This window comes from Zonotrichia albicollis, chromosome 1 (genome assembly GCF_047830755.1).
Source record: "Zonotrichia albicollis isolate bZonAlb1 chromosome 1, bZonAlb1.hap1, whole genome shotgun sequence".
NCBI classification, from domain to species: Eukaryota; Metazoa; Chordata; class Aves; order Passeriformes; family Passerellidae; genus Zonotrichia; species Zonotrichia albicollis.
In genome coordinates, this window is record NC_133819.1 from 91,659,184 (window position 1) to 91,684,931 (window position 25,748).

The 25,748-nt window shown below is 44.7% G+C and overlaps 1 protein-coding gene across 1 annotated transcript; it reads left to right on the forward strand.

Annotated features, from left to right (window-relative positions):
- Positions 1 to 3,403: 3,403 nt before the first annotated feature.
- Positions 3,404 to 8,732, forward strand: IRX1 (iroquois homeobox 1). Its single transcript, XM_074546905.1, has 4 exons — positions 3,404 to 3,753; positions 6,373 to 7,387; positions 7,947 to 8,019; positions 8,390 to 8,732. Exons 1-4 carry the CDS (start codon positions 3,490 to 3,492, stop codon positions 8,445 to 8,447), a joined length of 1,410 nt encoding a protein of 469 aa, XP_074403006.1. The 5' UTR covers positions 3,404 to 3,489; the 3' UTR covers positions 8,448 to 8,732.
- Positions 8,733 to 25,748: the final 17,016 nt, after the last annotated feature.

Consider the following 25,748-nt stretch of genomic DNA (forward strand, 5'->3'; position numbering starts at 1 on the left):
ATGGGAGGAAATAAACCCAGAATCTCCCAGACCTTCACTAAACTGATTTTCAAGCTAAGTAGCTTAGTGTAGCTGCTCTGGTCCCAGCTTACTCGCACAAGGGGGAAAAAATTAAAAAGGGCTTTGAAAGGTTGCCTACTAAAGTGACTTAATAAACCGTCAGAAGGGAAAAAAATGGGCAATGTCCTGTGCAGGAGCAGGAATCGCGTGAGGATTGGCATTTTCTGATCAGAATTGTGCATAATTAATGGCGTTCGCAGGACCCTGCTCATCCTTGCTCAAGGAACTTTGCAGATGACGAACAAAGCTTTCATACCAGTCTTTTAACTTTTTCCCGTCCTTGGCTGTTTTTTCCTTCCTATTTTCTTTTTCTTTCAATTTACGTTTGTTGTTGTTTTGTTGGTTTTTTTTTTTCTTGTCTCCCTTCTTTTTTTCCTTTCCGAAATCGCAGTTACAGGTGACCTGCACTTTGTATTTATTTGCTCTATTTTTACTAAGGTGAAGAGTAGCAAAGTTCGCACCAAAAAGATGCAGGGCTGATAGAAAAGCAAAGCAGACTTTTTTCCTTTTTCTTTCCCCTTTTTTTTTTCTTCCCTTAACCGATTCGAGAAGGATGAGAGCGAGTGGGGGAGGGGATGACTCACATTTCTTAAGCCTCCAAGTGGAAACCTTTTCTGGATACACATTCCACACAGATCTAAACAGCTAAGAAGATTTCGGCAGCGTCGGTGCCTTATCCCACCTTTATTTACCTGAAGCCCTTGTAATGTGACACTTCCATTCGCAAAATAAGGCTGCAAATTTCAAGTCCCCCTCAGCTCTGTTACGGCGGTGCATTTTTGTCTGAGGGTCGCTCTCCTGCTTTGAGGGTGAGATTTTGGAGCGGTGCGGGGGAGGTACTGCTCTCCCTGTCAGACCTAGGAAGGGGAAAGTTCCCTATTTCCAACTGATGGGGAAGGAAGTTTAATCAACACCGTAAGACGGAGCGGTTCCCTGGAGCACGGGGAGGAAAGGGCTGGCCGGGGTTGGAGACACCCCGCGGGGGCGTTGGCAGGAGGGGAGGCATTTCCCTCCGCTCCCGCGCCGCCACTTCCCGGTGGGATCCGGGCTGCCGGCCTCAGCCCGCTGCTGCAAACGGGGAGAGGGGGCACGAAGCCCCGCGGAGCGGCCCAAGCCTTAGGCTGGCTCTCTCCGGGCTCGGGAAAAGGAGAGAGACACCCGTCGTCCCCCCACTCCTTCTTCTTTTTCCCTTCCCCCTCTCCCTGCCAAACACTCGTATCCCGAAAAGCCGCGGGCCTTTGCGTCTGCGGCCGCTCCGCGCCGCGCTGTCCCTTAAGGAAGAGCTCGGCCGCCCCTTCAGCACAAAGACGGAGCTCCTGGGCTGCGAGGACCGGGCCGGGGCCGGCCGCTCCGCGCCCCTCCGAGGGGCCTCTCCGAAGGGACGGAGCGCCCGGCCCGGCCCCGCGCACTCTGCCCGCAGCCGGCGGAGCGGGAGCGCCGAACTCGCGGGGCAGAGCGGCCCCCGGCAGTCCCGCCGGGGCTGGGAAGGTCGGGGCAAGGAACGCCCAGCCCTCGGCCCGCCGCCCCCGCGCTCCGCGTTTTCCACAGCGGAGGAGCTGGGAGGGCCCCGGCAGCGGCAGGAAAGGGAAAGTTTGCGGTGCCGCTCGGGCAGAGCGATGCTCCCTCGGTCCCAGCGCGGTTCGGGCGAGCCCAGCCACGTCGAGGAACTGGACAACACCGCAGGCAGGGCACAGCGGTGACAGCCCGCCTCCCTTAAGGCGGCCCGGTCTCTCGCAGAGGAGTCCTTTGTCTCCCGCTGCACCTTCCACCCCTCTCCAAGGGGAGAAGGAGCAGGAGAGAGGAAAAAAAATCCCTTCTTCTAATCATTGTTGTTAATGATCATAATGGCAAGAGCTCGTTTTGGTCCTTTCGTGTGTGTGTCCCCTGTGTCCCTCCGCCTCGTCCCTCTCCCTCTATTTGCCCCCCGATGTGTTGCTTTCGGTCCCCACTGAAACGGGAGGATGGAAGTTTTGGCAACCAACAAGACACTCGGTTTCCCCTAACCCCCACCCCCGCTCGGGGGCGAGGGCTGGGGGTCCTTTGTGCCCCTCGGCATACATGTCGAGGTTGTTGATTTGCGGGATTATTTATTTCCAGTATTCCAAGAACTGTCGCAATGCCTATGATAATTGTCCCTGAGTGTCAATCCGTCGGCAGGGCATGAGGAGGAGAAAGGGCGGCGGGGAAGATCGCATCGCTGCGGGTCTTTTTTTTTTTTTCCCTCCATTTTTATTTTTCTTTTTCTTTCTTTTCTTTTCTTTTTTTTTCCTTTCCTTTCACTAAAGATTCTTCTGGGAAGTACTGCTAGGAGCCTTTTGACTTCCAGCAAAGTTGCGTATATGTGTTTGTGTATGAGTGGCGTTTGTGGGTTGCTGTAGAGAGATCGCATTTATTTATTTATTTATCTGCCTTTTTTTTTTTTTTTTTTTTTTTTTTTTGGTAGTGGTAAATTGTTACAAGTTGCCTGGCTGCAAAGCCCCCTTTTCCTCTCACGGCCACTCTCGTTTGTTCCTGAGTCCAACGACGACAAGGGGGACTCAATGTTAAAGGTGGAAAAAAAACCCAGCAACACAGTTGTTTTTGTTAAAAGGGGACACACTAAGGCTGCGAAACAGCAAAACCCCAATGTTGGACAGCTGTAAAATCGTGTAGACAGGTTGTCATACAGCAGTGGGGGCTTTTCTGAAAGGAGCCCGTTGCTAAACATTAAATACACTGGGAGCGGAGCAGAGCAGCTGCGCGGACACACGCGCGCCCTCACTCACACACTCACACACGCACACGCAGCTCCGAGCGCGGCGGCGGCGGCGGCGGCCCGGGCTGGGCTCGCACCACGTGCTGCGCCGAGGGGGGCGGCGGGGCGGGCGGGGGCGCGGGGCGGCGCTTCCAGCTCAAGTGGGTGCCAATCAAAACATCAACTTCAAATTGTATCTGAAAGATCAGCCTAGGACCTAAGGGCAGACACATCACTTGGAGCTCAATTGTTGATCAGATCACATCTAAGGGATTTAGGAGCACAGAAGAGCCGAGATTTGAGGAAAGACACCCCACTGAATCCTGCCACACTCCTCCTCCTCCTCCTCCATACCTAGGGTGCAATATATATCTGACAGAAAGAAATCAGAACGAAAAAAGAAAATTATCGGCTCGATTTCTTTTCTCTCGCCCTGCCTGACTCCAGTAAAGAGCGGGGGGGAGGAAAAAAGAAAGAGAGAGAGAGATCCAGAGAAGCCCGGGTTTGTTCCGCTCCCCTCCCCGGCTCTTCAGCAGGCTCCCTCCTCCCCCTTTCTCCCTTTCTCTTTTTTTTTTTTTTTGGTATAATTCCTTCCCCCCCCCCCTTCCCCCCTCCTCTTTTTTTTTTTATATCTCTGCCGCTTCTGCTGCTGCCGCCAGTGCTGCTGCCGCCGCCTCTGTGCCCGCGCCCCGGAGATGTCCTTCCCCCAGCTGGGCTACCCGCAGTATCTCAGCGCCAGCCAGGCGGTGTACGGGAGCGACCGGCCCGGGGTGCTGGCCGCCGCCGCCGCAGCCGCCGCCGCCGCCGCTGCCGCCTCGGGCCGGCCCGCGGGCGCTGAGCTGGGCAGCGGCTCGGCCGCTGTCACCTCGGTGCTGGGCATGTACGCCAGCCCCTACAGCGCCCCCAACTACAGCGCCTTCCTGCCCTACACCGCCGACCTCGGCCTCTTCTCCCAAATGGTGAGTGAGCACCGCGCTGCCCCCCGCGCCTGCCCGGGCCCGCCGAGCGCGGCCGCGGAGGCCGGGGGAGCCGGGGGAGCCGGGGGAGCCGGGGGAGCCGGGGGAGCCGGGGGCGGGCGAGGCTGCGGAGCCCAGCGCGGGGGGCGGCTGCGGCGGCGGCTCATGCCCGGCGCGGGGTCCGCCGTGCAGAGGAAAGCGCGGCTCTCGTCGGGTCTGCGGAGAGAGAGGGGATCGGGGTCGCGGGCTCCGTCTGTACGCGAAGCCCCCCATCCTCCTCGTCTTTCCAGCCGGGCAAAACTCCTCCGAGTTTTTCTTGGCGGTGGAACCGCTAAGCAGGGCTCCTGTCTCCGTATTGTCGGCTTTCCCTAGCAACTCGGCTATTTTTTGTTTTCTTTTCTTTCTTTGTTGTTATTGGTGTTGTTGACGGGTGTTATTGTCGGTCCTGCTCTTTCACTGGGCTGTCCAGAGCGCTCCTCTTTCCGCTTGGTACTTTTCTTTGCCGCTGAGCAATAAACAGGTTCCGTCCGAAAGGCCAAAGCGTCGGTACCTGGGGCTCCCGTTTATTTCAAGGCATTTTCCTTAAGCCTTGAAAATGTCCCGTTCCGTTCCTTGAACTTTTCATACTCTGATTATGGCGGGTATCATAGATGGGATTTGCATGAAGCGAAAGAGGGCATCTACATCCCATTATAGGCATCGAGGCAGGAACGCATGTCGGCGTTAATTCTAAGAGAAATTGTAGCCACTCGGACTGTCTTCGGGATTAAATTGACATTTTCTTTAAAACGTAATAGTTAGAAAGTGAAATATTTTTTTTTTTAAAACTAACTGGTTTTATATCTGGTGTCATTGAAACATTTTCGTTGCTGGTATCACCAAAATTGTCGGCGGCGCTACGCATAGGTTCCACTTAATTTTCCAAATGTCCCTCTTTTCTCTCCCCCGACACAGAAAAAGTGTGAATATTTATAACTGAATGCACGCAATGCATAACTTGTTAGGGTTCTTAATAAATATATATAGGCAAATAGGAAAATACTGTGTTGAACAAGGGACAGCATCTGAAAACAGATAATTTTTCTACTGCAAACATTTCCTGTCAAGTCACTTTAAACAGCATGCATTTCCTACTCCTTTTTTAACCTTGATTTTGGAAATACAGTAAAAGCTGAGACAGAAGAAATGAGTGATTCACAAGTGGCTTCTTCAAAAGAATTCCCAACAGAGTTTACACAAAAAAATATCATTTCAGCAACAATAACAGAAGACAGCAGAATAAAAGGAGTGCAGAAAACCTACTCTGTAACACATTACAAAAATTACATCGGGCTACTCTTTGTGTATAAGCGGTGTCTCTGAAATTAAAATACACGATCCTTCTTAACTGTTTGACAAAGTTTAATTAGTTTCTTCACAAACATTATTGAAGAGGTCGATTTCTAAGGCTGACATAAATTATGACATAGTAGTATGAAGAATGTATTCCTGGACTAGGCAAAAAAACAAAAACAAAACAAAAAAAGAGGCAAGATCATAATAGATGAAATAAAGAAAGAAAACTGCTTGAAATGTTAGCTATTTTGGAACAGTTCCCCTTCCTACTCGCAAAGTATCCTGGTATTTTATTACAGTGATTAACCACGATGGTGATATTTTGAAATAAATTCTAAATTTCTGGACATTTGCAAATTAAGAACTAAAATATTAGGTTAATATCTGAACAATTTGCGGTAATAATGAGGCCTAATGAGGTTGCTAGAAAGATAAAATGTTATTTACCAAAACACCTGATGGGATAATTTGACTTGCTGTGTTTTACTACTGATGATAAAAAGAATATTGATTGCAAATAAATCACCGTCTCTAAACGCTTGTAAACAACTTGTGTTTGCTCTGGCCGGATCAAAGTAAAACTTATGAGATAAAGTGTCTACGTATCCATATTCTACAATGCATGGATCAGTTTTCATTCCCGAGTTTAAAGCCTGTTCTAAGAGTTAGAAGTTAATGTTTTACTCCAGAATCTTGGTGTATGATTTGGGGAGCGGGGATGGAGCTGTTGGCATGTGTATGCAAAGTCTTTCACATTATAAGTCCCTTCGTACTGAAGTTGTGCATTCATTCCCCCCAGCCTCATCTCATTAGGAGCAAGAATGGTCTGCATGCATTTCTAACATCCTCCTGGATACTTTGCAGATAAATGCGGCGCTGTGCGCGGGCATTAGTTGGTAACTGCGGTGTAGTATCTGTTCTATGTGCCTGATAATTTCAAGGGCACAGTAAATTTTCTTGCTGAGGTGAAGGCAAAGTTGCTGTGTTTCCATCGTTTGGTCTGCTTTGGTTTGGTTTGAGGAGAAAATACTCATAATGTCTGTCAGAGCCCCGCTTAGCACCTCTTTTTCCTTTCCCTGCAAGAAGGGGGAATGATTTGGGAACACCTCTCTGTGTGACCTAAATGTGAAGAGCCTGGAACGGGCAGGGCCGAATTCGGCTGTGAAGACCCTTTGCACCGCTGAAAGGCGTATTCCGGCTCCCGGAGTAGCCTATTCAGGTCTGTTAGAGACGCTAACGAGATAATTGATGTGCTTTTTCCTCTCCGCTTGTCTGAATGTGTTGCAGGGCTCCCAGTACGAGCTGAAAGATAATCCGGGTGTCCACCCTGCTACCTTTGCTGCCCACACTGCCCCCGCCTATTATCCCTACGGACAATTCCAATACGGGGACCCAGGGCGGCCCAAAAATGCCACCCGGGAGAGCACCAGCACGCTGAAGGCCTGGCTCAATGAGCACCGCAAGAACCCCTACCCCACCAAGGGCGAGAAGATCATGCTGGCCATCATCACCAAGATGACCCTCACCCAGGTCTCCACCTGGTTCGCCAACGCCCGCCGGCGGCTCAAGAAGGAGAACAAGGTGACCTGGGGCTCCAGGAGTAAGGACCAAGAAGATGCAAATCTCTTCGGGAGTGACAATGAGGGGGACCCCGAGAAGAATGAAGATGATGAGGAAATTGACCTGGAGAGCATAGATATAGATAAAATTGATGAGAATGATGGGGAGCAGAGCAATGAGGAAGAGGAGGAGAAGCCTGAGCTCCTGAGACAAAGCAGCGAAGAGGAGCACTTGGAAAAGGAGAAGGATTTGGCACTGTCAGGGTCTGAAGGGCTGAAACCCAAAGACACGCTGGCCATGGTGAAGGAGGCCTCTGACAATAGCACGAGAATCATCAGTCCTGGGGGACCGAACAATTCACAGATGCCATCTCACAGCAAACCCAAGATTTGGTCTTTGGCAGAGACAGCAACGAGTCCTGATGGTGCCCTGAAATCTTCTCCTCCTCCGCCCCCTCCTCCCCAGGTTAACCACACTTCTCCTCAGATTCAGCATCCCGCTTTTCTCCCTAGCCATGGACTCTACACATGCCAGATTGGCAAATTTCACAACTGGACAAATGGGGCTTTCCTCACTCAGAGTTCCCTTCTAAATGTGAGGTCCTTTTTGGGAGTAAATCACCACCATGCTGCTCATCACAATCACCACCTCCAGGCCCAGCAACAATCTTCTGTTTTAACAGCAACCCTGGGAGCGCTAAGCAGCGACAAACCTTCAGAGAGGACCAGTCCCAAACACATAGGTAATTAATGTATCAGGCTTTCACCTCTCCCTCCACCCCCAAGACGTGCACGTGAACTTCTCCTTGAGGAATGGTGTCACGCTGGTGTAACTGATTGCTTTTAATGGAGCTACAGTTTACTCTAGCCTTGATTTCCGGCCCCCCACCCAGCGTGTTGGTCACATACATTAAGCACATTTCACGTGGCCTATTACATTCTCACCCTATATGCCCATCAAGTAAGATGAAAATTCAGGAAGAGCGCAGTGAAATGTATAAGTTTGAGGTTTCCTTCCCTCTTCCATGACCCTCATCTCCCAATAACTTCAATAACAGTAAGAAGTGTGTCAAGAAAAGCCTGCAGACTACTTAAATACTGAAAGTAGGGTATAGCGCCGTACACACATACACATGTATCTGTTCACATCTGAACAGGAGGGTGAGAGGGGAGTGTGTTCTCTGCAGTGTCCAGGTTTTTACTGCTGTTATTCTAAAATGGCTCTCCTGTTTTTGTTTGGCTTTTTTTGCTTTTTTTGTTTTGTTTTGTTTCTTTTCTTTTTTTTTTTTTGTCTCCTTCTAGAAAGAGAAAATGTACCAAGAACTGACTCCCCACCCCAGCCGCTAAAATCGCCCTTCCAGCCTGTCCGTGACAAGTGAGTTTGTTTGTTTGTTTTCACTGTAGGAATGTTACTTATGTGAAACAGAGTGTTTGAATAATAAAGACTAATTATAGCACCTAATCATCACCATAATAATACATACCGACAATGGGAACAGCACAGGAGTTGCTCCAATCTTTTCAAACTTAGACTAAATTGCAATTGTACATAGCCAGACTGTAACTTTTCTAAAACCTAACAGATCTCAAAGATCTTGCGTTAATTACACTACAGATAACGATTTTTGTGCGATTACGTATTACTCAGATGCTATAGAAGTAGATGCACAATTGAAAAAAAAAAGATACTTTTTTCTGAAAGATTGTTACTTTTTTTTTTCCTTCTCCCTTCCCCTCCCCTGCAGCTCTTTGGCTCAGCAAGAGGGAACGCCGAGAATTTTAACAGCTCTCCCTTCTGCTTGATTAAATGATTTGGTGAAAAAATATTACAGAGACTGGTATTAAGGACAGAGAGAGTGAAAAAAAAGGAAACGGTATAAACGACTCCCATCAATCTCTTTTTGCAATAAGGTGGTGCAAATCCATAAAAGCATTACACAAATCTGTAGATGGATCCCCTTCCTCATTGTACCATTTCAGATCGTGTTATTCTAACCATTCTTGGATTATTTGTTTGGTAAATGTTTCCCATGTGTTTGTGGTTTTCTTTTTTCTGTATATAGAGTGATTTCAGATTGTAAATAACACGTCAGCAAAACTTGTCTAAATCATATATTTTTGTCTAATAAACTAAATGAAATTATGAGCTCTCTTCAGGTATGTATTCTGTTGCTAGAGATCTTATACATATATTACAAATCTATTCAAACATTTATAATTAGTTTTTTTAAAAAGTCAAGTCTCCTCCTTTGGGTAACTGAAACTTCAAGTAGCAAATCCAAGCTATTTTGCCAAAACCAAGCTGTGAGCTTCCTTTTTTATACATGCAAATTTACAAAGTTGAGTGAAGATGTCCTTAGTAATATTAAAGCTATTTTTTTCATTTGTGATGATTCAGATGTGTTCTATAGTATCCATTTTCCAGACATGAATGGACCTGACTTCCACTTACGCTACAAAATACTTTCTTAAAACTGAAAGGGAAAGTTTTCTCACAGTTCCCTAGTGTAAAACTTTGCTGTCCAAACTGGCTGCTAAATTGGATCAAGAGCTTTATTTCTTTGGTATATAATCTCACCCAAGATAAAAAAAAAAATCATAGTTTAGGAAAAAGAATTATTTGTAGTGATATGCACTTTGAATAAACACAGAGGAAATATAATGGTGAAAGATATTTTCCTATGAGATTAACTACAATCTCAGTAGAAAAAAAGAAGAAGAAGAACAAAAAGGCAGCTCTTGCACATCTTAGAAATCTTAGAAGAAAGTTTTGCAATTCCGATCTGCTGGTTGAAAATAGACTGAGAGACAGGAGCTATCGTTTTATAAAGGCATTAATCTTAAAAAGACAGTCCGTTGAAATGTGTAATATTTTGAGTGTTTATTTCTCTTTTTTTTCCTCCTAAATGAGAACACTAAATGAGCATTGAGGTGCTAATAAGATACCAGATGGTTGTTGATAGTGGAAAATGGAAAGAAGCAGCTGGGAAAGTCATTAAGAAATAATGCGGTGACGCCCTATCCAAACTAAACCAACCTCAAACCAGGACTTGTCGGAAACAAGATGAGATTTTCAAATAAAATATTAATAAAATTCTCGTCAGAGATCAGAATATTGATCTTGATTTAGCTGCAAGATAACATCAATCAAAGAGCAGACTCCGTAAACTATGGCTTAGAGATCTGTTGGCAAAGCGGTGGAGGCGATGGGGGGCTCCTACATTTTGCGTTTTTCTGATGGAGCAGAGAAACAGGTCAGGCAAACCAGATTTTGTGTGGAATAGCTGAAGGAGAGCCTCTGGAAAGAGACTCATTTTGACATCCTGCAGTTCCTAGCATACCATAAATTAGTTTGTATTTTGGCTCTTAGTTGTTTCGGTGTATTTTTTTTTCCCTTTTCTCAAATGACAGAGAGTCTCGCGTTGGAAATTGTTCCAACAAAAGAGAACGTTGCACTTTTTACCAAACTAAAGTAATTTAGCCTTCGGGGAGAGGGTAGACGTATTTAAAAATGAAAGAAAGAAAAAAGTCTTCAAGCCTGTAGAGCTTAAGGGTGCGTCAGGTCAGTGCTGGTGTAAACCCGATGCAATTGCTGTCTCTTTCATATCCATCCAGATGAAATCGCCCCAGTCCCGCACCGGCTGCCCCAGTTCCCAAATTCCTCTCGGGAAATGCGGCCGCCCTCGAGCAGCCCGGCCGTCCGGGGTGCCGCCGCTGCTGCTCTCAGGGACCGGCTCCGCTCCTCCAAGGCGGAGACGGAACCTTCCAGGAGCGCCGGGACGCTCAGCGAGGCGGAGCGAGCGCGGCGCTGCCGAACTGTCCTGGGGGAGCGGAGCGGGGATTCCTGCGCGGCACCGGAGCCCCGGCAGGGAGCGGAGCAGCAAGGGCGCCTCTCGCCCGTCCGCCTCACGGCGGACGCTCGCTCCCGAGCGCCGGGGGCCGAGCGGTCCCGAGTGGTTCCCGAGCGGTCCCGAGCCGACCCGAGCGGTCCAGAGCAGTTCCGAGCGGAGCCGCGGGCCGCGCTTTGGGCAGGCTCGCAGCGCCCTCTGTGGGCGGCGGGCGGCGCCGGCCCGCGGCTCGGCTGGGCCGGGGCGGAGAGCCGGGGGCTGCCCGCCCTGAACTCGGCCGGAAAGGCGGCTGCACCCTCCGGAGTGCGCTTACACTTCTGATTATCCTCCCGGGAGCGATAATTCCCAGTAGTTATCTGGTTGGCAGTTTTCCTCCTTTGGAAGCCTCAGCATCTCTAGAGCTGACTCTGTTGCAGAAATAGATTTTTTTTTTCCCCCTCATCTGCTTATTTGAATTTCCCACCTCTTCCCCCCCCAGCAGTAACGCTAACAATTTTGACGCTTCCCTCCCCAACCAGCTGAGGGTGTTATCGGGAGAGGGGGGACGATGAAGGAAGCCCCACGGGGTCAGCACCGTTCCGCCTTTCCCCACGGCTCCCGGAGCGTTTGCCGGGGATGAGAGGGATGAAGCACCGGGCTCCTGTCTCCAGGGGGGCGGCCTGGGAGCCGCATGCCGCTGCTGGAGGAGCGCGCCCAGGGCTGCGGGCTGTCTGCTCGGACAGAGCCGGCTTGCGCCAGTTTTTGGACAGCAGCGCAAAAACTTCACTTTAAAAAAGGGAAAATCGAGAACTCCTGAGGCCAGCTGAGAAACGCCGTGCTGTTTAAGTCAGAAAAGCTGCGGCGTGGCTGCGCGCCTCGGTGCCCAGCACCCCCCGAGGGCCTCTGCCTCAGCCTATTCGGCACCTGGGGGAGCAGGGTGATCGCCTTTGCCTCCCCGGAAAGCCACAGTGAGGTGGCCATTTCTCCTGCAGGAAGTTTCAGGCAGAGAGGAAAGGTGTACGGGTGTCATTGCTGCGGCACGGAGCCCTCGGAGGCTGCCCGGGAGCGGTGCGGGGCCCGGGCCCGGCGGGACGCCCCCACACCGCTCCCCGCCGCCGGTGTTGGGAAGGAGCGGGAGTCTCCCAATCCCGAGGTTTCGCTTGTCACGTGAACCGTGCTAGGAATGATCGTTTACGTCACCCTGGCAGGAAAATAATTTGTACTTTTTTTTCTGTCATATTTTCATTGACATCCACCCCAGCAGATGTATACCAGAAAATACCAGAGTGCAGGGAGAATAATAAAGAAGCTTAAGCTAAACGATTTGCCGTAATTAGGAATGCTTCGAGCTGATAAGAGTAAATTGGAAAGTATTAGCCTCCTACCTTTTTTTTTTTTTTAATGATGATGCTACCCTAACCTGATAAATAAAGTCAATAAGAAAATTTACATTGAATAGAATGGGAACTACAAGGAGTAATATACTTCTTTTAGCACGACGACCGAGAACCAAGGTACATTTTCGTGCTGCTTAAAAGGCTGCCAGAAAACACCTTTTTTATACGTTTGCATAATCCTCTATTCTCCCCCAGTAAAAAAGTATTGTTTTTGTTATTATTTACTTATCAGTTACAGAAGAATGGCAGAAATCTGTGAAGAAAGAATACTGAAAAGTTGATATAATCTCGAGTTGAGCAAACTCAGAAATTCGCTGTTGCCAGAACAGATTAAAAGCAAACGGCAGATTTACGGGGATTTGGCTTTGTCACAGAGACGTAGTTATGAAACACGCTGATTGGTATGCATGCCTCATTTTTTTATTCCTTTTTTCTGTTGTTGTTGTTTATTTTATTCTGAAAAAAAGGTCTATTTTTAACAAGGTAAAAAAAAAAAAAAAAGCCCAGCGAAAGGGAAGAAGAAAATTAGTAGAGTGTGTGTACTCAAACTGGCTCGTTCCTATGATTGTAATCGTTCCCGGCTCCTGTCATCCCTCCTTGTTGCTTTGGTTGAGTTTTTGATGCGCTCGGAAACCGGAGCGGCCCCGGAGCCGCCGCCGGCAGCAGCGACCGGCGGAGCCGGGGCGGGGGTGCGGTGCGGGCTGAGGCTGCAGGCTGCCCCCGCCCCCGGCAGCCCCGCACCAGCCCTGCTGATCGCGGGGCTCACCAGTTCCATCTCCGGCTAACTTTCATGGTATGCCCATGTTTTCCCCAGCCCGTTGTATTTTCTTTTTTTTCTTTTTTCAAACTTTTTTTTTTTTTTTCCATGGGCGCCGATCAATTATTCACAAGCACATTTATCTCTCCTGCAATATGGAGAATTCATATTCATATCTCTGTTTTAGTGGCCTGACACAGATTAATGTAATATACGCCGCGGCTCGGAGCGCCAGCCCCGCTCTATGAATCATGCACTATAAAGTTTCAATCGTCCTTGTAGATGAGACTATTACAAAGAGCGCGGAGCGGCGGGGGCGGGGAGGCGGGGGCCGGCAGCAGCGGTGGCTCCGCGCCTCGGCCGGCCATCGGCCCCCTGTTAAACAGGCTCGTATCGAAACCCCGCGGCGGCTGGCGGGGGACAATGCGGGCCCGGCATTCGTTCTGCCCGGCGGGACTCGCTGACGCTGCTTCTCCGCCCGGCCGGCCCCGGGAAGCGGCTGCGGGCCCTGCCTCGGCCCCTTGCCCATCAGCCCGTCAGGCAGGGCCTCCTGGCCCGGAGGAAAGGCGGAGTGCCGGTGCCAGCCCCAGGGATGGGCACCCTGGGCAGGGAATGCGGCTCAGGCTGCCCCATGGTGCGCCCTGAGGCGGAGCGACCGCGCTGTGTCTGGGGAGGGAGGGCGGTAAAGTCTCCATCACCTGGAGATGCTATGGCGGTATATTTATTTTTTTTGCTTGTTTGTTTGGTTTGTTTTTATATTTTTTAAATTCCCCAATGTCCTTAAAAGGTGAGATGTGAAGAATGGCCAGGGCTGACAGAGGCACACAAAGCAGCGCAGGGAAAGGGCCAGTGAGTTGTAAGCGCCCTGTGGAAGAGAGCACTGAACATGGGCTTCAGCATATGCCCTCCATCCCAGAATCGCTGCCTCAATCCCGGGGTGAGGCTCTCCTGCCATCTTGATGACCTTGGTGCATCCAGGTGGATGGAGGGGAGCCACCCGCTGGTCCCAAAACCCAGCTGCCCGCCACAGATCAGGAAACCATGGCTGAAAAACCTGCAGCAGATCCCCTCTGGCCTGTGGGAAGCGGGTGGCAGCCCTGTGCAGCTGTGCCATGCTCAGGTCCCCCTATGCCAGGAAGGGCCATGGTGATGGCCAGCAGGGCCTGAGCCTACCACTGGCTCTGTGAGGGCTGTGCTGAGGAGTGACGTGGCGCCTGATTCCAGGCTACAAGTTGCTGGGTTTCAGCAGTAAAACTTACCTGGGAACAACAAATCAAGTAAAATGCTGGAACATGCAATAAACATGGGCTGCGTGGCGTGTTTTCCACTGAAAAGTTACAGAAACAGCTCCTGGCGAGGTTGGTGTTCCCCATTGTGCGGTGCCCCCATGCAGTGCCATTCATAGCTTGCCCGTAAAACCAGCCATGTGGACAGGAATCGCTGGGTACCAGGAGACTGAAAACCCCATAGAAATAGGTATTCAAAATTTAAGACTTCGAAAATATGAGCTCTTAAAACTAAACAATGTACTTCTGTAAGGAATTAATTTACTTGAGTCCCGTCACCACTATTAATATTAGTTTTGGCTTCTTTTTTATGGGTATGTGAAGAGAATATATGCATAGATGTTTAAAAAAAAAAGTGAAAAAAATATATCTTTTATCTTTTTCTGCTTACTTTAAATAGCATTATAGGCATCCCTCATATCTAATAGCCGAACTTGTTTCCTAACACATTCCTTGGGAGTCAAGCTGATGCAAAAATGCAAATGTGGGGTGCACACCAAGTCCTGGTAGTGCCTCTCCTGAGAGAATAGAAAGCGCCAGCGTAAACTCTGTGCAGAATTAAAGGCGAGTTTAAAAAGTAACATTTATTTTTATTCCAGATTTATGGCTGACCCGTAGATAATTAAAGGTTTTATTTTGAGCTGTTGGCCCCACACAATACATTGTCCTTTGTTGCTGCACAAGGAGCGCTTTCCCTGTGCTGCCTACGGTTCAAAAACAATGAAGCAATCCATTTATTTTGTTGGTCAATTGTAGCACAAAGTGAGGTGGTCAGTGTGGAAAGTTTATCACTGTCTTGTCCCTTTGGAGGAGGCAGAGCATTCACACACCCTCTGCCCCAGTACACAAATGTCAGTCTTTTTGCAGGCTGCTGTTTTCCTTTTGAAGATGCCGATGGTGTCTCTGATCCACTAATCCATTTATCCAGTTTCATGAGTGCATTGGCTGAATACACTCACAATAGCCTTGCCCAGCTGGAAACAAGAAGTCAGTGAGTGCAGCCGGCACACCCACCAGTGCCTGACACCACTCTCGGATGGGGCTTGAGTGCTTTTCTCAAATAAACCCCAGCCCCACCCCAACCCAAAACAACCCCCTCAGAGCCCCCAACCTGCCATGATGTGCCTAACACCGTGATCCTCCCCTTCCTGAGAACAGAAGTATTTTTAGAACCATCTGTAGCTTACTACATGGCTGTATTATTTTCATGGTATTCAGCCGTGTCAATGAGGGTTGGAGTAGGCTTGAGGGGAAAAAATGCCTCTGGGACTCTGCAAACAAGTGCACATTAAAGGAACTGGTCAGTTGCTGCCAAGGGGGAGGCAGTGGGCAACGAGCTTCCATTTGTGTTTGGTGTCGTGCCGTTACTTGCCAGCTCTTTATTGCATTTTAAATATATGTTTAATTACCAGTGTTATTGGTAATAACAGAATGTTTGAAAATATTAAATACATTTGTGAGCTTGTGTGAAAAAGAAGTTAAAAGGTGTTCGGTGCACAGAATATTAAAGAGATCTCACAATGAAGTGATTAACATTTTTATGAATAAAATTAATCACGCATTAACTCTGCAGCTCAATACATCTGAATGCCAAATGTTGCACAGCAGCCCTTTCCCCTAAACCCAAGAATTTTGGAAGCAGTATTGACCCACATCAAACAGTCGTCTATTAGTAATGGAGGTATAGTTATGAGAAGATATTTTAATAATGTACATTTACATTTGAGGCAAGCAAATAAAAAGGAGAAAAATAAACTTGGGGTGCTTTGTTAGGATTTGTGAGGACTGTAGGCACATAAAATACATTAGGAAGCAGTCAGTGGGGGCAACTGTTTGGAGAAAAAAGAAGTTTATGTGGCACTCACGGAGGCAAAGTCATCATAGTAAACAGATTCCAGTAGATTGCACTCAGCTCTCCTTGGCTCTTTTTAGCACGTTCATTGTTCTTGGCAAAGCTTATTAGGTTTTAAGGTGGGAGCCTACCATTATTAAAATATCCACTGTGTCAGATAATAAAATGTGATCTCTCTCTCTCTCTTCCGCCGTGTGTGTGTGTGTGTGTGTATGTGCGCGCGCGTGCGTGTGTGTGTTTTCTAATCTCTTGCCACTGTGGTTTTGGGATTATTCCAGCAGGCTGTACAAAGGGAAGCAAAGGCATCTGAAGTGTCACTCTACAGCTGTGGCAAAGTAACAGAATTTCCATTTTGTTGATGCTCCCAGCACATGTGTGCAGCAGAAGGTGATATCAAAGGAGCCGTTCTTCCTCAGTTCTGCACATTATTTTTCACTGCTGTGGCGAATCTCTCTGAGCTCCGTGAACCAATAAAACAACGGTCCCTGTTTGAGTTGATATATTAATATTTACTGAGGATTTGCAAGGTCGGGGCTAAATGTCAGCAGATTGCTGGGGCAGTACTGTGGGGAATAATTAAACAAATCTCACAGCAGTTCAGTCTCCTAACATCTTTATTAATCTTTTTTTTTTTCCTTTCTTGAAACAGTACACTGAAATATTGCTTTTTCAACCTTACTGAACAATTGGGAGAAGTTTAATAATAAAATCCTGGATTGAAAGTATTTGTTTTTGACAGTTTCTTGGCCCACTCTGCTGCAGATGTTAGTTAGTTGTGAAGGCTATGATGTGTGAATTATCACCAAGCTGCTGGGGTTCTCACCTGCCTCTCCATCAAATTCATCTTGACCAGTCTGCCAAGAACAATGATATTGCTGCTGTAAATGGAGACCCAAATTGGCTTCATTAAGTAGTGGGTCCACTTCTCTGAGGAAAAAAAACTGGAGAACCCCAATTCAGTATGCATATCTCCCTTAACGTGATTATAGCATGCACTCTAGTACAACTTAAACAATTCTCTTTAATAAGCTTCATAATTAGTGTTGGGATGCCTCATTACAAGTCATTGCCTGTAGCAGTCCTAGGCCAAACAGCCCTTCTCAGTCTGATTTTTTTTTTTTTTTATCATGCAGCAGGAGCTGTCTGGAGCTTTTTGTTTGTATAGTGGGGAATTGCATTAAGACCCCAGTGTAAAAATACCACAAGGAAATTAATTGCTTCTGTGCAGATTCACCGCAGATGTGTCCTGTTATGTGGAATGGTATATTTCTGACATTGCTATACTGCGGTGTGCTGGGGAAAAAATGTCTGGAAAAGCTACAAATGCAAACATATTATCATCCATATAGATTCCTTATGTTGTAACTGAAAACAAGTGATTTTTAAAGTGTGTTAGGGCCTTCAAGACTTTTTTTGTTTTTAAATAAAGTGGTTATTTTTTTCCAATTTTTCTTTTTTTAATACTCAAAACCCACTAATAAAATACACATGGCCACGTATTCTATTTGGTACTGGCTGATAAATGTGCTACTTAAAATAACACACACGAGGAGTGCGGTGACTCAACGCAATAAGAAGGCTGACATACAAAGCCGCCCTCAAGGTCAGTGGTTTGTTATCTATCAGTGTTGGTCAGGTTGTGAATCACAACTGCAAGTTTCAGCAAGTTAAGGGGAGGAGGAGCATTCAGAGTGCTTGCCCTATGGAAAAGAAAAGCTGAGCTGGTGGTTTGTTAGCTGCCTCTGAACATCACCCTACAGCTTCTGGGTAATGCCCATTCCCTTGTCGCTGAAGCAAAGCTGCAAAGTGCCTTGATGCAGATATACGAGTGCTTTGATTTACTTGTTATAATTCAGGTGGAAGGGTTTAGGGTTAGCAAGTCCACCTCTGCAGAGCCTCTTTGCACTGCCCTCTCATTATTTATATTGATTTCTTTCATCTCAATCCTTGTATACTTAGGTTTTGACTTTGGGCTCATCACTCTTATACAATTGTATTTTCCTTGTGACATCACTATTGATAATCAAATATTACAATTTGCCTCACAACAATTACAGGAAAGGAAGACCCATTTAGAATAGCAAAATATGTGAGCTGTGGTATTAGAAACAGCTGTTTGGGATATTCACATGTGATTGTGAAGAGGACTTCTCCATCTATTAATATGGTAGATCCTGCAAAATTGAAAATATAAAGAAAACAATAATTTGACCCAAATTCAGGATTTTGCCTATTTGATAATGATACAGCAGTAGAAATAATAAAACTGTTGTAGTAATGTTTCTCCTATATAAGTAACTTGAAAAAGTCATGGGTAAGTGACATTTCTGTGTCCAGGACCACTGAATTTACAGCAGGCTCTGATGAGCTTGATTTCAAGAAAATCCATGCACTAATTGGAAGCAACAATGGAAACACGCAAATAATCTAAACAGTTCAGATCAGTGTTAGTTTTACCATACTGCACTTCATGGGATCTCTTACCAGACATTTCAGAGCAAAGGGCAAGATAAACTGCATAGATGACTATTACAAACTCTTGGGGTTTTTTATTTTTATTTTTAATTCTGATCCATCAGCCTTTGGTTCCACTATGATAGTAACATTTTGCTCAAATATATGCACTGTACTTTTTAAAAATTCTATTTTAGGGTCTCAAAGAGCAAACAGCTCATACTCATGGTCCCAGGGGAAGTGATAATTGTTTTTCTGTGCTTTGCTGTAGCAGTACCTGGCCTCCTTTTAAAAATGGCTCTGTATAGCATTGAAGACAGCCACTGTCCTGGAACAGGTGAAACTGCACTAGATGAGATCTGCAGAGAATGTAATGAACAAACACTGCCTCTGTGAGCCCAGCGGAGGATGGAGACGCAGAGCCAGAGAAGAGCTTTCCCCAAGTTATGCTTTGTTTATGGCAGAAGCGGGAACCTGAGCCTCAGAATTAGGATTTTCACTTGACAGAGACTCAGGTGTAATGGGATGTTTCAAAGACTGAAAGTGACAGCAGGTGAGTGGTAGAACCAGAACTGGTGCAGTTAAACTGCATCCACATACTCATAATGTATTCACCACAGAGTCATCAGCTCCCGTGATGTCACTGGGAACATTCTGGCTGTCATGTCTGGATTTATACACTGAAATCTAAACTTAGTTGTGTAGTGAAAACAATCTGGTGTTTACAGACTATGCTTATTCTTACTGGAGTCATCAGAGCAGCTTGCCCTAGAAAGTGTTACAATTGTAAGAAATGCCTTAAATCAAGGGCTTTTTGTTTGTTTGTTTGTTTAACTCAAAAGCATATTTTAAAATTACTCCATATATTTCCATGGTTAAGAATTGGTTGAGGGACCTGTTCAGTTTTACTAATATGAAAAACAATGGTGAAATCTTTGGCAAAATTTATAAACAAGGGATTTTATGAACAATTTTCTAAAAATATCAGACAAATTCCTGAAGTCTTTTTAATAAAATGATAAATACAACTTCAGATGCGAAACTATATGTAAAATGGGCTTTTTTTAAAAGGAAATTCAGTTTTGAAACCTTGACAAAAATTGTTTTGCAAAGTGAAATTATGATAAAAATAGACAGAGAGGAAAAAGTAGTTTGTTCACCTGACACAGGCATGGTTTAGGTTGTATGAGGGAACAAGAGACTAACGAGGATGGATACAGCAAAAAAACCTAACTGCTGCTCTGAATTTCAGCAGTTCAGAAAGTGTTTGAGAATATGAATTAACAAATACTGATAAATACCACAGACTATAACGTTTTTAGTAAAAGGAATTTTTAAGAACAAAGGAGAACAAAATAATGCACCATTTGTCTTTCATGCAGTCAAGAGAGCAGTGGTGGTTATGGTGCTTCTGGTAAATTTAAAATACACAGTAGTGTGCTCATGGATGAGATTATAATTATGTGAGGGGAAGGGGATATGGAGGTGTACTACATGTGTCTCTCCTGTGGCTTATTTTCCAGAATCTTAAGGAGATTTTGATGCTTTATTCAGCATCTCCTTTTGAGAAGAATAATTTGAATAACATATAAATTCATTCTCAAGTTACATTTTCTCTGTTGTGGTCTTCTTACTAACTTTACAAGAAATGAAAGCAATAGAGCTGAGGAGGAAGTAGAAACCAATCCATGTCACCAACTACTTAAAAAAAAATATATATAGCCTTCTATTATTGCATATGTGTTTGCACGTGGATGTTAGAGTTACTCCCCAAGGCCTTGCCCATAAGGCCCACTCTGTGAATCTAAGTGACTACATGTAAACAAGAGGTAAGAGGAGATAATATATTGTGAACACAGGAAATAAGTATACTGCTGGCAATCTGTGGTAAATCCACCAGGAAGCTAATGAAGTCTCATCTTGTGCTAAATTTTGTGTGGCTACTGTCTGGGTGTGAGGATGCTCTCAGCAGGAGCTTGTAAGATATTTGCTCTTTGAAATGCCCGGACATATGGCTTTCTTAGGCAATACAAATTTGCCTAGGTCCTCCCTTACCAACTTATGCAAGTTATATGGAGGATCAGAGAAGCATAGCAGAAGTGCTCTTGTCCCCAACAAAATTGTTTGACTGCTTTTCAATCACAAAGGGTGTGTGCATGCTTTTGGTCTCACTAGGATGTAGTTGGGTTTGCCTTTTTTCCCCCCTCCCACCCAGAACAATATTGAGTTTATAGTACTTGAGCTTGTCTACGTTTGTTTGATAGCCTCTTACAAGCTCTGAGAGACTAATTCAAGTTTGCCACATCTCTGTGGAAAGGACTCTTTGATAATATCCATGCCCACAGTGCAGGCGTTTTGGGTCTTGAGTACAATCACCTGTATTAAAGAGCTTTTACATGCATCTCTTTTGAGTAGTTCTTACCTTTGGAGCCACAATCTGTGCAATTTCTCCTGACAATAAGCACTTATGGCTCTCAGCTCATTGACCATGGATTTGGCTTCAGTCAGTTATTCTTGGAATGGAACAGGTATGGCTGATGGCCGTTTGTGTAAATGTTCATTGGCCATCTTCATCACTTACTCTCATGGCCTTTTCCTGGCTTTGAGACTTTTATTTTTTTCTCTCTTTCCTTGCCTTCCTTTTCAAATGATAGTCTCCTTTTTGTTTCTCGTCTTTGTTCTCTTAGCAGCTAGGAGTGTCCCCCTTGGTTCTTGTAAAGAGCAGGCTGCTGTCAGCAAACAGACTGACTGTTCTCTAAACCAAACCTCCATGTCCTCCTGACTCTACTTTCCCTTTCTTCTTCAACCTGAAAACATTTTTCTCCCCTATTGGGGGAAAAAAGAAATTAAATTCCTGTAAAACTACAAGAAAAAAAAATCATTCCATACTAAGTACCATCTTCCATCATTATTCTACATCAGAAAACATACTCTTGAACTCACTGCCTAGAGTATATGGATGTAATTTTCCTGAACTTTTGGAAGAAGTATCCCATGAGCAATGGGATACTGCTCCCAAGACATCATCACAGACATCACAGTCCATCATCCTGGCTAGTGTCCTGATAGTCTTGATCCAAGAATACTACTGTTTTGTCTGACAGAAGTTGTTCCTTGCATTAGTTTCAAAGCACGGCAGAAAAATGCTGGCAGTGCACCTCCTAGTCAGAAGCAGCACATTAGCTCATATCCCTGATCCCAGAGGGAATATCTTTTGCATTTGGCAGTCATATTTTTCAAACCTTTCCTTGGAATGAGATTGGAGACTCCCAAGTCTTCTGTAAGAGACCATTATTCCATACCTGAATGTGCAGGGGCTCCCATCTCCTGGGATACAAGCATGTGCATGCTGATCTCAAAAGGAAGACGAAGAAAACAGCAGTAGAGCTAAGGGCAGTCCCAAAGGACCTTAAGCCCAGAGAATAAACACATGTTTGAAAGTACAAAATATTTAATTGTTGTCAAATGTAAAAACCTGATGTGCAATTCTAACCAGATCAGGCTTTGGGCTGTTTGCCCAGTTATTCATAAGAAAGCATCCAGAATGGATAAGATTGTGAGATTCTCCTGGGACACTGCTTTTGATCTGGTTATTTTTTGTTGTGTTTGATAATACACAGTTCTCTGCCAGGGGGAATTCTGGGCTTACATCCATGTTCATCCTCATGTTCAGACAGCATTGGTAGAACTAGTTAAGTATGTGTGTTGTGTGTAAATCAAGAGTCCCTCTGAGCAATGGTGAAATTGTGTGAAGTCTGGTCTGAAAGTGATCTACTTTACTCTGCCTCCTTTTCTACAGAATGAACACTGTCCTGGTATTTTCTAGTGTAAATCTCCCTTAAGGATTTGGTCATCCTACTTCCCAGAAATGTTGAGTAATTTCCTTGGAAAGTTCTGAAGTGAAGCTTGTTTGACTAGGGAATCAGGAAAAGACAATTGTTTCTCCTCATTGGGAGTAGGGAGGTTAGTCTGCATATATCCAAAATGGGTTTTTCAGATAGGTGTAGCAGAACTATATCCTGCACAGTGTGAGAGAATAACCACCTCTGGCTTGTGAGTAGTGCTCACACAGATGTGATGGAAGAATAATTTGTAGATGCATAATGGAGGAGGCTGCCCACGTGGAAGCATGGTGCTAGGAAGTGAATAGCTTTGGGATGGTTCTCACTACCCCATGGCAGTGATTTCAAACAAGTTAAAGAGTTTGCCTTGCTAGGTTGGAAGGTGCCTCAAAGCAAATGGGATGAAGAGGTCACTCATAAGCTTAAGTGCATGGCAGATGTTTTGCTGTCTTTCCCTCTGAAATTGTCTTTTAGGCGTACATTCCCAAAGTATCCTTTAAAGCATACTTTAGGGACATCCTTTTCTCCTTCATGTTTTGAGTTACTAGTTTGGAGATCTGTTATACCATTTTCCATTTCTAGAATAGAAGAAGCTGCACAGCAGTCTAATGATGGACTTCCTTATACACAGCCTACTTCCAATCAGAGTTACTGCCTTTGGCTTGTAAGCTCCACCAACTTTTCTTCCTTCATGTGTCACTGCTTTCCTCTCTGCATTGAGTTGACTTAGTCCAAATTTTCAGTGGTCTCTGTAAAATGAGAGTTGCTACATGTGACTTTCCCAGACTGTCCTCTAATAAACTAATTCTGTTCAGATTCTCTCCTGATTTGATGATTTCCCAGCAGTAGGATACTGTCATTTGCTTGGCTGCCATACCTAGAAATGAGAGGTATATGTGTGCCATGTTTTTTTTTTAGGAGAGACATTCTGGGTGCAGAAAGGAGGAGCAGGGTTATGGAATCAAGATCTCATGCTCTAAATCTACAAGTCTTGTGAGAGTGTATAGACTTATGTACCTCAAGAGACACTACAGAACACTGGTATTGAGGTTGTATGGGAGGTTTATCCTGAATGTGCTGGGTATTTGCATTGTTCTGTCCCACACATTTCCCTGTTCAAGCAACAACATGCTTATCATACGCTGGAGAACATTTGAAAATACATGGAAGTAGTAAGGGAATTTGGTTGGGAAATCTGACCTTGGGGCTGCCAACAGAACCATGTTCCAATAGGGCAGTGCAGACATGGCTTTCTAGGTTTACATGTGTCCATGTACTAAGAATAATTAAAATTTTGGCGACAAAAGAAGGCATAGAACTCCAGAGACTATTGGTGCAAATTTTGAAAAAGTCATGTGTTCAAGATCATTTCAGCTCTTGAGAGATAGCATTTAACAGATTCCATCATCTCAAGTGTCATTCATTCATGAACAGAGTTCATGGAAATAGTAAATTCTATTTTAGGTTCACAGAACTCCATAAGTACACCCAGATTTATTGCAGCAGCTGAAAGACACTTAACAGTAATCTAATGTGTAAGAATTAATATTTTATCCATTTTGTTCACTCTGTCATCTTTACTCTCACAAATAATGTGCACAATACAGGAAACATCACTTACTTCCAGGTGTACTTATAGGAGTTCAAATAAAAAAGTTTATCGCAGTATGTTCCATGATAAACTTGATAAAAAGTTTATCAAGGTATGTTCCAAGGAGCATACCTTGCTCTTCTAACTTGTGTTATCATAACAATCTTACATAACTGTTATTTTTGAAGACACATATATGAGAATTTTTAGGTGACTGATGAGGATCTATATGGGATAAACAGGACATTTTCCTTACAATTGAGGAAGGATATGTATTTTCCCTCTCTAGAAATAATTATTTAAATTGTTTTTTGGACAACATCTATCACCAGTCACAATGATGTTTCATATATTTAAGGCTACAGGCACAGCTTGTAAGAACTGCTTAATTATTTGATATATTAATGTTCTATTGATTATGTTATTGCCTGTAAATCCTGTTGCTTAATAAAGCTGCAGTCATTTTGCAATAAATTTGTGTTTGCAGTCAATTAATAGCTTTCTGGGGGCAATGGACAAAGTAGTAGGCATATTGGTGTTGTGTGGAAAGCATGGTACTGTGGCTTCCAGTATAAAACTAGGAATATAAATGCATGGATTGAGTAAAAAGAGAGGAAAAAATTAGCTTCTGTTCAGTACAATGATTCACAGTTTTCTTTTAGGTCCAACAGAAAAAGCAGCATTGTGCAAAGCATCTGCACATGAATACAGGGCAGGATAATATTTGATTTAAAAATACAAGTAAACTATAACTGCCAATATTGAGACCATGTGAAGGCAAAGGAACAAAGCATACTTTCATTGCTAATCATGTTAACATCAAAGTTTGAAGAGTACATTCGCCTATTCAGAGGAAATGCCATCACACTTCTGACGATCACATCTGCCACTAATATCATCCGGCATGTGGTCAGGTCTCTGTTCTGACTTTTATCTCTCTACCAAAATTTCATGTCTTGATTTTAACATCTGATGCTAAATTCAGGTCACTACAAAAATAAGTACAACTTTTATTTCTTTTCCACTTTCATGATATTTTCAAGAGGTATGTCTAAAAATCAGTATATAAATTAACTATATGTCAATTTAAAATATTTTACAAGGTTTTTCCAGGACCTAGGAGATTCTGGGGGAGAAGGAAGGGGAGAAGGGGCAAGGTGAGGTTGTTGTGTGTTTTGTTTTAACTTGCCTTAGAAAACTTTGTTTGACTTGTAGAAATTACAGAGGTCTGATATATCTCTAAAATACTCCAATGCCAGAAAACATTGAAGTTTTATCTCTGTATAACTGGAGAAAGACACTCACACTTCATACAGTTTTAATCCATAGGGTCTTAAGCACTGCTTCTCAAGTCCATGAAAACCTGAATTTTTTCCTTCCCTGAAGTTTTATCCTGACATCATATATCTGGCTAAATATATGTTGGTGGCAACATCACATAAGTGATAGTATTTGATAACTGTTACATTTTACCTATGTTCTTCCTGTTAAAGTGTTCTTCTTTTTGTTGACAGGAAGAACAGTCCTCTTCCTCGGGATGTTTAAATAAAGAGAAATTGTTTCTACAGATATATTTCAGTATCCCTTCAAATATATTTTGTATTCTAAAAGCTTTTGCAAACAGAGCTTTACAGCAGCTATCTAATTTAAGAGGAAGGATGTTCCCTGGTTTTAAAATTGTGGTGGGACAATTCAGAGATTTCTGAGTGCATAAAACAAAGGTGTATGTTTGCAGATTTTTCTTTGCTTGCCAATATTGTACTCATCTTTAGACTGGAAAATAATAAATTTTCATTTCAAAGCTGAAGCAATTAAGTGCTGCTAATGAAGTGGAAGAATAGGGAAGACTGTGTTTCTTTATATAGTAAAGAAATCCTTCCAGATATCTCTGTGTGATATTAAGCATATGTCTCATCTGGTCCTGTAAGAGGTTCCTTAGGTAGAATCTAAAAACCCTGTACTGCTTTTCAAAGCAGAGAAGGAAGTCATCCAGCATATAAATCAACATCTTCACAAGAGTAAGAATGGATTACAATCAGCAAAGGCTCTGCATATTTTAGTTTAGTTAATGACACACCTTTTGGTAGGTCTGCCTTCA

Bases quoted from the DNA above. Each gene is read 5' to 3' on its own strand.
- IRX1 (XM_074546905.1), top strand. From the start codon at position 3,490: ATGTCCTTCCCCCAGCTGGGCTACCCGCAGTATCTCAGCGCCAGCCAG. The intron at 7,388-7,946 runs GTAATTAATGTA...GTCTCCTTCTAG, and splicing joins GACCAGTCCCAAACACATAG to AAAGAGAAAATGTACCAAGA. The intron at 8,020-8,389 runs GTGAGTTTGTTT...CCTCCCCTGCAG, and splicing joins TTCCAGCCTGTCCGTGACAA to CTCTTTGGCTCAGCAAGAGG.